We start from the raw sequence: 13,140 nt of genomic DNA, 5'->3' as shown, positions 1-13,140 counted from the left end.
ACCAGGAGTCAGAGGCAGGACTCTGCCTCCGAGGGGGACACTGAGGCCCTCGGGAGAAAGGGCCTTTGCCCCAGAGCACCGAGGCGGGATCTGAACCCGGGCCGGGAAGGCTGGCGGTCCCACCGATCGGAGGACAGTTCCAGGAGGGCACAGGCTGGGGGACCTACACTAAGGATGCATTTCCCAAAGGAAAGCCGAGGCCTCTAAGAGGCAGGAAGGCCTGGAGGACAGGGGCTTGGGCTTAGGGGCAGGAAGGCCTGAGTTCAAGTCCTCCCTCTGACAGTCTCTGTGATTGGTGTCTTAATGTCTAGACCGTCCTAGTGGCCTGTGAGCCGATGGGTGGCCTAAGTGGAAGGAATGTCCCCTGTGGGAGTTCCATGACCCACTCGGCTTGGATGAAATGCTGGGTCTGGGGGGGGGGGAGGCTAGATGGGGGGGGCCCTGCAGGAGCCCCGGGGAGGCTCCTCCCCCCTCCCTTCCTCCCTCCTTTTACCCCGCTAAGTTCAGTCACTAATTCTTCATCAATAAGGTGTCGTTGGACCCTGAGCGCCACAGACGAGACCCAGACTGGCAATAAAAACCTCCTCGAGAAGCACCAGAAAGGAACAAATCTCTTCATTCATCTGCCCGCCGCCCGACTCGGAACAAACATGGGGATGCCAAGGACAAGTGGGGAGACACGTGCGGCTGCTCCGGCGCGCCCTCGGCCTTCTCCTCCCTCCGGGCCGGGGAGCAGGGCCGAGGCCCGGCCAGGCGGTCCTCCACGAGGCTCACTGGCTGCCTCTCCTGCTGAAGAGGCTGAATGGGAAGATGGAGCTAGAAGGAAAAGGAAGAGAAATTCATGGCAATAATAGACTTGGGCTGGGAGGGGGCCTTCAAGGCCATCTGCGTGGATGATAGAGAAGGGGCCGAGGCCTGCAGGCCGAAGGATGGAAGCGGGACTCAAACTCAGGTCCTCAGACGGCTCCTCCCAGGATATTCCCCGGTGTATAGGCAGCCAGATGGCCTGGAGCTGGGAGCTGGGATCAAATCTGGCCTCTGCCACTTTTGAGCTGGGTGACCCTGGACAAGTCACTTAACACTATCGGCCTCGCTCTTGCTCCTGTCTTCAGAGCCGTTACTAGGCCAGAAAGTAAGGGTTTTAAACAAGAACACTATCCAGTCTCCCAAGAAAGCCCTTTCCACTCCCCCTGCCCCTCCTGCAAGGCTCAGGTCTGTCTTTGTTCCAGAATTCAGGGCTCTGAGCAAGAGTCGAATGGGAGTCAACACAGGAAGGCGAGGAGGTCAGCTCGGCATCCTGCCCAGGCTCGGGAGGGAGGTGGGAGGTCCGCTAGCTGAAAGGAGGCAGGTGAGACAGGAGAGGACTCAGCGGTCAGTTGTCAGGGTCATCCACATGCAATTAAGAGCCCAAAAAGACCTTGGCACCCTCCTAATCCAATTCCCTCCTGTTATAGCCCAGGAGACCTAGGGGAGGCCTAGCGTGGGAATATGAATTGCCCACATTATATAGCTAATAAGGGACAGGAGTGAGATTCGAATCCAGGTTCCCTGACTCTAATTCCAACAATCATTTATCCATTCAACAAAGACAGCTTAAAACTGCATCAAGGCTTTTGAGCTATCTGTATTTTAAAGAGCCTACTATGTGCAAAGCAGCATGGGAAATCCTGGGAACCCTGCCTTTGGGGAGCAGGTAGTCTAATACCAGAGGAAGATGTTTGCGAACAAAGGAGAATGAGGTCGGGACCAGAAGAAATCTGGGGAGGGGGAGACAGGCTTCCCCTGGGGGAAGGAAGAGAAGGAAGGCTCCGTGAGGCTCTGTGGCCACAGCACTAAGCCTTAAAGGAGTGCAGGCCCTGAGGATGGCGATGCAGGAGAGGACCTGCTAGACCCAGGGGCTGAGGGGAGCAGAGGCCAGCACCCAAGAGAGCAGAAGAATGGTGGGTCTCCAGTCTGAGGGGGATGAAGAACACATGAAGGTTTTTGCATGATCACACATGTATAAGCCAGGTCAAATCACTTACCATCCCTGGGAGGGGGGAGACTAGGGACAGAGGGAGATAATTGGGATCAGAAAACTGGGGGGAATTGTTATTAGATGGAATGGGGAAAATAAAGTCTCTTTTAAAGTTTTAAAAGAACATAGGAAGGGATCAGCATGAAAAAAGGAACAGGCTCTGCACTGTCATGAAGGAGAATAAGCTAAGGAGCCTCTGCCTTCTTTGGTTGGCAATAGGGAGCCACTGAAGGTTTTTGGGTAAGAGTGATGGGATTGGAATAGCAGGCATACTTTGAGATTTCAGATCTAAGTTCCATTTCTAGGATGTTTTCCATAATACAGAAGGCTCTTGAGTTGGGACAGGACTCTCATTTTGGTGGAAGGGGAGCATCTACAAGCAAATAATAGAGATGCCCCTTCTTACCTCAGAAAGCCAAAAAATCCAGTATGGCCTTGCTTGGGGGGCTCCTCGGGGGGAGGTGGACTGCTTGGCTGAGGTGGGCGCACCTTTGGGTCTGCCGGAGTAGACCCAGACTCCTCCAGGGCACCTGAAGCGAAGCCAAGGAAAGGGCATTAGTTCCAGGGGAGACGCTGCTGGGCAAAGAGAAAGTGAGCCTGAGCTCAGCCCATCCAAGTGACTGTGAGCTCAGGATAGCACGCCAACTAAGGAGGCTTGTGTGGGCACCTTCCAAGGGCGTGAGCTTCTGCTCAAAAACATACACTTGGCCAAGGGCATCTCCTCCAAAATTTCAGCCCAAGCTGGGGCGGAAGGTCTCTAAGCTCAGATGGCAGCCCCTGGGGATGGGGTGGGAGGAAGCTTTGAAGGAGCAGCCAGGTGGCTCCGTGGATGGAGAGCCAGACATAGACATGGCAGGTCCTGGGTTCCAATCTGCCCTCAGACACTTCCTAGCTGGGTGACCCTGGGCAAGTCCCTTACTCCCCATTGCGCAGCCTTTACTGTTCTTTTGCCTTAGAACCACCACACAGTATGGATTCTAAGAGGAAAGATAAGGGTTACTAACAAAAGAAAATGCCCCCCTCCCGCAGCAACAGGAAGAAAAGCAGGAAGAAAACAGGAAGAAAAGAGGCCAAACTAGGAATGGAGCAGCCCAGTGGAAGGAAGCAGCAGCATGGATTTCATTGAAAGGTGGCCTTCACTCCCTTTGCCCCTTTAGGCAGGTTCCGTCCTCAGGATGGTTCCCTCCCGCCATGTGCAATGAATAACCTGGATTTTTATGCCTATTTTCTATCTCAGAATCATCTCCCCATTTACCATCCCCCCACCAGTTCTCCCTCATAACAGAAGAATTTGGGCAAAACCCAACAACTGTGTCGGTCAGAATTTACAACAATCTGTACCCATAATCCCCTGCATCTCTACCAAAAAGAGAGAAGTGCTTTCTTTTTTATTTTTCTGGAACGAGATTAGTCACTGCAACTCATCGGAGCGGGCAGGACGTGAGTGTTGTTTCCCTGGACATTATCAGGACCCTTGTAGAGGGTCTCCTGAGGACGAGCCTCCCCGTGATTCTTGAATTCCTCACATCCCCATTTCTTCGGGGACCCGAATAGTGTTTTTTAAACCCTTCCCTTCCGTCTTAGACTCAATACGCTATTGGCTCCAAGACAGAAGAGCGCTAAGGGCTAGGCAATGGGGGTCAAGTGACTTGCCCAGGGTCACAAGGCTAAGGAGCCATAATATTCTATGACATTTGTGTCCCACAACTTGTTTGGCCATTCTCTAATTGATGCTTTTTTGCTTCCACAAAAAGTCCTGCCGTGAATGCCTGATATTGTGACTGCTTAGACCGAAAAGGAGGAACGGGTTTAGGACTTTTCTTATGTAATTCTAAAGTATTTTCCAGAATATTTCGACCAGGGAGCAGCTGGGTGGCTCAGTGGATGGAGAGCCAGGCCCAGAAACAGGAGGTCCTGGGTTCCAATCTGGCCTCAGACACCTCCTAGCTGGGTGACTCTGGGCAAGTCACTTGACCATTGCCGCTCTTCTGCCTTAGAACCAATACACAGTATTGATTCTAAGATGGAAGGGAAGGGTTTAAAAAAAGAGAGACTTTGATAACATGTACAGACCAGTCTGCAGTCTGTAAGTGCGCCTGTTTTCTCATAGCCCCTGCAATACTGATTTATCTCCACTTAAGAGCACTGATTCCATTGCCAGAGGCCCCGGGTTCAAATCCTACCCCAGGCTCTTACTCCTGGGGAGATGTTGGTAAAGTTGATTAACCTTTCTTGGCCTTCGTTTCCAGTGCTGGAAAATGTGGAGTTGGAGGTATAAGATAGTCTGTGAAGTTCTTTCTAGCTCGAGACTTAGGACTCCGTCTGCCACCCTTTGTTGAAAGGAATTGAATTGGGGCAGCGAGGTGGCTCAGCGAATAGAGCGCCAGGCTTGGAGATGGGGGGATCTGAGTTCAAATCTGACCTCGGACACTGTCTAGCGGGGTGACCCTGGGCAAGTCACTTCACCCCATTTGCCTCACTCTTCCCCTTCTGTCTTGGAGTTGTTATTAAGAAAGGAAGGGTTTAAAAAGCAGGAACTGAATCCTGGCTCGTTGGCTGGGGCGGGCTGAAAGCTGGGAGCCCTTCCAGCCTGGATCCATCTTACTCTTCGCTGGGGAGCCATTTTTCATAGGGTTGTTGATGGTTCGCATTTCTTCTCTGGAGCCCCGACCCGGAGGATTTCTTGGGGCTTACCGGGGTCCTGGAGCGCCGCGTCCGAGCCCTCTGCTTCCAGGGCAGCTTCTCCGGGCTGGTTCTGATCAGAAGAGAAAGGAGGCCGTTAGCCTGCTGCGGTCTGGGCCGCAGGCCAGCCCTGGGGTTCGGCCGCCTCCTCTGGCTCCCTTGGCTGTCTGCAGAGCCGCTTAGCACTTGGGTCTCCTCCCGCCTGAGCCGCCCCAAACCCGATAGCTTGCGGTTGGAGCCCCAAGAACGGAGCGGAGCTGCCAGGCCGGCCTCCTTCCTGCTGCGGCGCTCGCTCGGAGGATCCGATTCCCCAAAGGCCCGGCCCGCCGACCCCGCCATCAGCATCTCTTCCTGGCCCCGCCAGAGGCCCGCCTTGTCTGTTTCTCCAGCCAGACACAGACTCAGCATCTGGCAGCCCTGGGGGCTGGCAGGTGAGAGAGGTCTGCCAGGGGTCAGGGACAGGCGCAGGGCGAGGCAGTCAGGCACCAGCCTGCCCGGGGTGGAGCAGCACCGCCCTGACCCCTCTCGAATCACAGCTGGGCCCTGCCGCATCGCTTCTGCGGGCTCCCTGCCCGGCCTCCTCCCCCTTTGAGTACCTCTAAGATGCTCCAAACAGAACCCAGAATGCTGTCACTCACATATATAAAGTATGGGGCCTGGGTTCAAAAGTGTCCGCAGACCCTTCCTAGCGGGATGACCCTGGGTAAGTCACTTTACCCAATTGCCTAGCCCCGGCTACTCTTCTGCTGCCAAACATACTAAGGAGGAGAAGGTGCTATTAATAATAAGGTGAGGGGAGGTAGGGGAGCCCTCAAGTCAGAAGGGAAGGGTTGAAAAGATATTAATAGGGGCCATGAGGCAGCCCAGTGGGTCCATGCCAAGCCTGGAGTGGGGAGGTCCTGGGTTCAAATGTGGCCTCAGACACTTCATTCTAACTGCCGGGCCCTTAGCCCTCTTCTGCCGTCGGGTGACAAAATAACAATTAGGTGGGGGGTGGGCTTGGTGATCCCCCCAGCAGAGCCTCAGCTGGGACAGAGCAGCCTCCATTTTCCAGAGGGGCAAACAGAGGCCCCAGACAGACACGAGGGTGTCTGCTAATGTTCTCCTTCCCAAGGCCGGAACCCCGGAGGACTCGCAGAATTCCCCGGCCGGCCTCACCCCAAAAAGGAGAGCCGCTGAAGCGTGGCTGCCAAGCTCTCCCGGGATCGGCTCTGGTTCCGGAGGAGGCGGCGGCCAGACCTGCCCCCTCTGCTGGGCCGGGCCGGGCTGGGCCAAGCCTTTTATTCTGAGCCAAGGGATGGGTTGAAAAGGTGAGCCAGCTGAGTAAGAGGATGTGGGCACCGACAGCAGAAGGGCACGAAGCGTGGAAACATTCCCATCAGTCCCTCTGGGGCTTGGTGAACAAGGGGCCTTTGTTCTCCTCACTTGTGCCGGGGTGCTGCCTCCCTCAAGCTGACCCTAAATGGGGGACAGCCAGAGACAGGATGGGGGCCTGATGGAACTCCTGGATGATGGAGGGGGACGGCCCTGGGGCCCCTCCTCCCCCACGGGGATGGGAAAGGTCTGGCTGTCCCAAAGGACTCTGGGAATATCTGGATGGGGCTCCCAAGGGATGGAGAAGGGAGGCAGGGGCAGGAATTGCATTGTTTTGCTGTGGGTCCTAGATGAGCTGGCCTCTCTGACCCTCGGTATCTCTTCTGTCAAAGAAGGATAATATCCCTTGCGATACGGGTCTCCCGGGGCTTTAGGGAAGCAAGTCCACCCAGGAACCTCAGAGATCAGTAAGCTGACTCCTTACTCTACAGAGAGGGAAACTGAGGCACAGTAGCAAGCAAGCTTATTGAGGTTGTTTTTCCTTTTTGTATTTGTACCCACAGCACCTAGCACATAGTAGGCACTTAATATATCCTTATGTAGTTTAAATGAATTGAAGGGACCTGCCCAAAGTTCAGAATTCGAACCCACGTTTTTTGCCTCTGGCCTCCATGTTCTTTCGCCTCCCACTTCCAGATGGTGCCCACGCCAGGCCAGACAACATTGTCATCCCTGGCTTTCCCACCCCGACTCCTCGGGCTTCTTCTGGTCCCCATGAATCAGACCTCGGCCTGGGGAAACGTTTCAGGAGCCTCCAGAGGTATTTCTCGGGGAGGGACTTCGGAGAGGGCCAGGGCTGCTCTGGCCCTCCCCAGCCCACATCTATAATGCAGCTCCTCCTGGAGCGGAGCAGACGGGCCTTGTGAGCAGGCCCGGCCAGGCACGCAGGCCTGCCATGGCCCCAGGGAGCCAGGCAGGAGAGGACGGGAGCTCACCCTTCTGGTGCGAGTTGGGGGCTTCTTCCTGCTGGAAGCTCCCATCACGGCCCTGAAAAGGAACAGGTCAACAGGGTGTCTGAGGCGCCAGGCACGGAGCCCCCAGCCGCAAGCACACCCCAAGGCTCCATGAATATTTCAGCGGGCAGCTATTTTTACTCCAGAGAAGCCCTGCGCAGTGCCAGCGGACACTGCAAATCGAGGCAGGCTGCGCCAGGTGACTGGAGACAAGCCATCCTGCTGGAAATCGGTTTCCTGTCTCTCATCCTCCTCTTCTCCAGCCCCAACTCCACCCCGCTACCAAAGGAACATTCCTTACGCAGAGACTACCCCCTCCTCAAAAACTTTCAGTGGCTCCCTATTGCCCCGAGATAAATACGAACTCACGAGCCTGTTATTAAAAACCCTCCCTGACGCAGCTGCCACCTACCTTTCCAGCCTCGCCTCACATTACTCCCCATTCCAGTCAAAAAGGGGTGCAAACGGTTGCCTGTCACCTCCTGCTTCCCTGCCTTTGTCTGGGTGTGTCTGTGTGCCTGGCATGCCATCCTTCTTCACCTCTGTCTCTTAGCATCCCTCCCTTCCTTCACAGCACAGCTCGGCTATCTCCTCCTATTGGAGGCCTTTATTTCCTCATCTCTCCCACTGGCAGTGTGTTCTTCCTCTTGAAATCAGATCATACGTGAGTGGAAGCATGGCCGAGGAAATAGAAAGCTGGCCTTGGAGGAAGGAGGACATGGGTTCAAGTCCTGCCTCTGATATCTACTCGCTAGGTGGCCCTGGGCAATACCTGAGTCTCTCAGGGATCTGAGAAGCCTCCAAGTTACAGAGAAGGAAGGAAGGAGGGCAGGAGGGAGAAAGGAAGAGAGGAAAGAAGGGAGGAAGGATGGAGGAAGAAAGGAGGGAGGAAAGAAGGAGGGAGAGAGGGAGGAAGGAAGGAGGGAGGAAAGAAGGAGGGAGAGAGGGAGGAAGGAAAGAGGACAGGAAGTAGGGAGGAAGGAGGAAGGAAGGAAGGAAAGGAGGAAGGAAGGAAGGAAGGAAGGAAAGGAGGAAGGAAGGGAGGGAGGAAGGAAGGAAGGAAGGAAGGAAGGAAGGAAGGAAGGAAGGAAGGAAGGAAAGGAGGAAGGAAGGAAAGGAGGAAGGAAGGAAAGGAGGAAGGAAGGAAGGGAGGGAGGGAGGAAGGAAGGAAAGAAGGAAGGAAGGAAAGGAGGAAGGAAGGAAAGGAGGAAGGAAGGAAGGGAGGGAGGGAGGAAGGAAAGGAGGGAGGAAGGAAAGGAGGAAGGAAGGAAAGGAGGGAGGGAGGGAGGGAGGGAGGGAGAAAGGAAGGGAGGAAGGAAGGAAGGAAGGAAGGAAGGAAGGAAGGAAGGAAGGAAGGAAGGAAGGAAGGAAAGGAGGAAGGAAGGAAAGGAGGAAGGAAGGAAAGGAGGAAGGAAGGAAGGGAGGGAGGGAGGAAGGAAAGGAGGGAGGAAGGAAAGGAGGAAGGAAGGAAAGGAGGGAGGGAGGGAGGGAGGGAGGGAGGGAGGGAGGGAGAAAGGAAGGGAGGAAGGAAGGAAGGAAGGGAGGAAGGAAGGAAGGGAGGAAGGAAGGGAGGAAGGGAGGAAGGAAGGACGGAAGGAAGGATGGAAGGAAGGAAGGAAGGAAGGAAGGAAGGAAGGAAGGAAGGAAGGAAGGAAGGAAGGAAGGAAGGAAGGAAGGAAGGAAGGAAGGACTTTACCCCCACTTCTTAGGCCTGACCACTCTTCTGGCTTGGAGCCAGCACCCAGCACTAAGGGTTTAGGAAACAGAGAAGGCAGGCCCATAATGGGCGCAGACTGCAGGTGGCATGAATGTTGAATGGGGACAGCTTCCCACGTTGGAAGGATCTCCCAGGGGTGCGGATGTGCTTGAACAGAGCGGCCCCACTGCCCTGCACGTGTAGCGGAGGGCAGGAACCACTGAGCTACCTCCGGATTCGCAGCCCATCAGTGGCGCCGCCGCCGGGAACCGAGCAGGAGGTTCCGTCTCCCCGCTGGCCCCGGGGGTCCACACCACGTACCTGCCCCGCTCTTGTCCTGAGGGGAAGTTGCCCCCTTCCAGTCTTCTCCTCTTGACCGCCACGGCTCCCACTTCTGCTTCCTCGTGGGTGCCCTTCAGAGAGGAACCAGACCCTTGAGATCCTCCTTGCCCCGGGGCGGATGGAGGGGGCCAAGGGGAGCCCCCTTTCTTTAAAATGTGGACCCCAACCTTGCTCCCAGGGGAGACGCGGCATTAGAAACAGGCAGATGGGATCCAAGATTTAGAAGTGACCTCCGAGGAGTCCGACAACCCTGGGCCCAAAGGACTTGTCCAGGGTCACACAGCTAGTAAGCAGCAAATGCGATGTCCCCCCCCCCCTCTATCCCCCAAACCAGGGGCCTTGGTCAGAGCGTTGGTTCTGTGGAGAAAAGGCAAACTCACCGCTCGTGGGAGCTCATGGCCTCCTCTGGGGGTCCCTAGAAAAGGACAGTGGACAAGGGGTGTCAGGATCCGGGGTCCCCTCCTCTGAGCAGGGTCTGCCCTCAGCAAAACTGCCAACTGAGTCCCTTCTGCGGCCCTTCCCTGAGGCCGTGCACCCAGGCTTTGGCTTCCTCCAGATTCGGCCCCCCTTTTTGTTGCCGTGTTTGCAGACTCACATCACAGACACGTAGACGTCGGGCGCCTCACCCCAACCCTAGCGGAAGGTGAGCTCCCGGAGGATGGGGGGACGGCTTACTTGTGCTTCGCCTCTCTGGCACCCAGAGCAGTACTCGGAGCAGAGCTTAGTAAAGGGCAGCGAGGGGGCCCGTGCTGGCCAGCAGTCAGGAAGACTCCTCTTCCTAATCTAATCTGGCCTCAGACACTTACTAGCTGGGTGACCCTGGACAAGTCACTTGCCCTGTTGGCCTCAGTTTCCTCCTCTGTAAAATGAGCTGGAGAAGGAAATGGCCCAAACCTCTCCAGGGTCTTTGCCCGGAAAACCCCAGATGGGATCGAGAAGTCAGGCTTGACTGGGGAACAGCAAAAGGAGCTTAATAAATGCTTATCAAATCGAATTGAATGAAACCCGGAAAAGTTCTGATTCACTCCCTCACCCCAAACTGGAGAAAATAAGGGCGAACCTTCGACCTGGGAAGGCCACGGAGAGAACCTACCCCTCCGCGCCTCCCTTCAACGAGGGTAGGGGTGGCCAGCCCCGTTTTGTGAAAGGAACCCGAGGCTCACAGCCCAGAACTGGGTGCGATCTTGGGAACTACCTAGTGCGATCCTCTCGCCTTACAGAAAGGGAAACTGAGGTGACAGGCAGGGAGCAGAGCACCAGGCCTGGAGATGGGAGAGGAGAGGCTTCAAACCTGGCCTCAGACACATCCTGGCGAGGTGACCCTGGGCAAGTCACTCATCCCCAACTGCCTGGCCCTTGCTACTCCTTTGTCTTAGAACTGACACTAAGAAAGGGGAAACTGAGGCCCAGAGAGAGACTAACTTGCCCAGCATGTAGGTAGGAGAACTAGGACCCAGGAGCCTGGGCTGGTCCTTGATCCTTCAGGAGACTGAGCCATCCTGTGGTCCCACCCGCTGCTCAGATCCAGCAGGTAGTGGACCCAGGGCACCTCATTTTGGAGCGGGTGCCGCTCTCCCGGGGGTCCTTGGGGCACCTCGTTTTGGAGCGGGTGCCGCTCTCCCGGGGGTCCTCGGGGCACCTCATTTTGGAGCGGGTGCCGCTCTCCCGGGGGTCCTCGGGGCACCTCATTTTGGAGCGGGTGCCGCTCTCCCGGGGGTCCTCGGGGCACCTCACTTGAGTGGGTGCCGCTCTCCCGGGGGTCCTCGGGGCACCTCGTTTTGGAGCGGGTGCCGCTCTCCCGGGGGTCCTCGGGGCACCTCACTTGAGCCTCGGTCTCCCCATCCTCTTCCCTCGCACTCACCAGCGGGCACCCACTTCATCTCCACGTAGAGGGTGCACACGAAGGGGTAGGGGTCCAGCAGAGCCGCCCCGTGCTTGAATCTCAGGTGGGACACCCGCTCCCATTTGCTCTTATCTGCTCAGGGAGGGCTAAGGAGCTCGCCGGGGAGTCGGCAGCCCCCCCACCCCCACCCAAACAGACCCAGCTCGTCCCTGGCCTTTGCTGCTCTGCGACGTCTCAGACACGGACTTAGAAGGAGGAACCCCGGCGGTGACCCGCCAGCCTGGGCCCGGCCGCGCGGCCGCTCACAAGCGGCGACACCTTGAACCCGCGTCGGCCCCTTTTCCCCAAATAGGGCCCCCAGAATAGGCGGCGGCTCTCGGGGGTCTGAGCAGGCACCCCCCGGCCCTTCGGGCTCCTCCACGTCCCCCCGACGGCCGTCTGGGCCGCCATCTTCTCTGCGGACCCCCCGGAAGGAAGGATACACGGGAATATGATGAAGTGCTCCGTGGTGAAGGGCTGCAGGTGGTCCAGGTTCCCCAGGACGGCCCGAATGGAGTCCTGGAAGGGGGAGAAGCGCCCGCTTTATCGGAGGCGCCTCTTCGGGGTTCCCCCTTTGTTGCTTCCGCTCCGCTGGGGCCCTCGTGGGACCCTCCGCGCGGGCGGGCGTCTGCAGGGCCGCCCAGTGCGGGACGAGCCGGGCCACCGCACAGGGAGGGACGGGGGAGTCCGAGGAAAGGGAAGGGCGGCTGCCTGGGCTGCGGAGGTCCGTTGGGTGTCCCGGATGGTCAGGCCCCAGGCGGGGGCCGAGCCAGGGAAGGTGGCCAGAGCCGTGGGAGGCTCCCCCCTTCGGAAGCGGGTCTTCCTGCCGGCCCCCCACGAGGCCCCCTGACCGCGGGCACAAACCAAAGGGCTTCCCCACCCGAGGGAACGAGGAAGGTATAAAGGCACCAGGAAAACGGGGAACGCGCCCAAGCCGGGCCTTTTCCAGAGCGAGCGAGGCCGGCCTCCCCGCCTCCCCTCTCTCCCTGAAAGGCAGCAGGCCTACCTCCAGCTCCAGGCTGACGACTTTCTTATCCGCTATCTCCTCCCCCCTGGAAGAGAAAAAGGCAGTCAAGGAGCCGGAAGGGCCCGGGGAGAGACTCGCTCCGGCCAAGGAAGACGCGATCAAGGGGGACGAGGAGACGGTGTCGGAGGGCTTGTGGGAGGGAAGGGACGCTCACACCGTGCTGGGGCAGCTGCCCACTCCCAGAACCGCTCTGGGAAGGGAGCAAGCTGGAACGGCAGGACAGAAGGACGCACTAAGCGACTGGGCGGTGCTGCGGACAGAGCACCAAGCCGAGAGTCGGAAAGCCCCGAGTTCAAATCCAGCCCCAGAGAGCTACTTGTATGACCCCGGGCAAGTCACTTCACCCTGTTAGCCTCAGTTTCCCCATCTGTCAAATGAGCTGGAGAAGGAAGTGGCCCACCACTGCAGCCTCCCTGCCAGAACCTCCCGAATGAGGTCCCAAAGAATGGCCGCAACGGAACCACAAGGAATGAAGCTTTGGGGGCTTGGAAGCTCCCTAACATTTCTGGAACTCCGCGCGGCTGCTGGAGAGGCAGGATTGGAACCCGGGTTCCCCGGCACGTCCTGTGGCGTCTAGCGGGAATTCTCGGCTCTCAGACTGCCATTCTGGGGCTCCAGGCTTGTCCCCCCAAATCTCCCTCCTCTCCCCGGGGCCCCCGACTCGCCTGATGCTGCTGCCGTATCTGATCTTGAACTTGTACACGTTGGTGCCAGCGTGGAGAAACCTCGTCTCCGGGACGGGGTAGGTGAAGTCTTTGAGACTCATGGCTGCGGCCAGCCTACGGAGACCAAGGGGGGCTGAGCTCCCTCCTGCGCCCCCAGGCTGGGCCCCGGGGCGTCCCGGCCGTGAGAGCCGAAGCGCCCCATCCCAGAGGGAAACCGAGGCCCAGGGGCCCCCGGGAGACGAGGGCCAGCCTGGCCCTTGGGAGCGTCGGGGGTGGGGCAGGGAAAGCGCCCGCGGCCAGCGGCCACTTGATGGCTTCTGGGCCGCGGCTCCACCCGGGGAACGCCCCGATGGAGCCCCAACGCCCCGGCCCGGCCTCGGTGGGCGCCACGATGGCGCTGCCGGCTCTGCTCTGAGACGCTGGCCCGGGGGGGGGGGGGGGCTCAGGCCGGGGGCCCAAGGGGGGGAGAAGGCGGCGGCCCTGGGCCTCTGGCTGTCGGCCC

The 13,140-nt window shown here is 58.1% G+C and overlaps 1 protein-coding gene across 1 annotated transcript; it reads right to left on the bottom strand.

The window, feature by feature from the left end:
- Positions 1 to 501: 501 nt before the first annotated feature.
- MAJIN (membrane anchored junction protein) lies at positions 502 to 12,801 on the bottom strand. Its single transcript, XM_056801392.1, has 10 exons — positions 12,639 to 12,801; positions 11,953 to 11,998; positions 11,390 to 11,465; positions 10,926 to 11,039; positions 9,445 to 9,479; positions 9,044 to 9,135; positions 7,009 to 7,060; positions 4,712 to 4,772; positions 2,424 to 2,547; positions 502 to 816 (listed from the first exon to the last, which is right to left on the bottom strand). Exons 1-10 carry the CDS (start codon positions 12,737 to 12,739, stop codon positions 771 to 773), a joined length of 747 nt encoding a protein of 248 aa, XP_056657370.1. The 5' UTR covers positions 12,740 to 12,801; the 3' UTR covers positions 502 to 770.
- Positions 12,802 to 13,140: the final 339 nt, after the last annotated feature.

The sequence above is a fragment of the Monodelphis domestica genome, chromosome 6, assembly GCF_027887165.1.
Source record: "Monodelphis domestica isolate mMonDom1 chromosome 6, mMonDom1.pri, whole genome shotgun sequence".
NCBI classification, from domain to species: domain Eukaryota; kingdom Metazoa; phylum Chordata; class Mammalia; order Didelphimorphia; family Didelphidae; genus Monodelphis; species Monodelphis domestica.
This window is presented reverse-complemented; position numbering and strand designations above follow the sequence as displayed.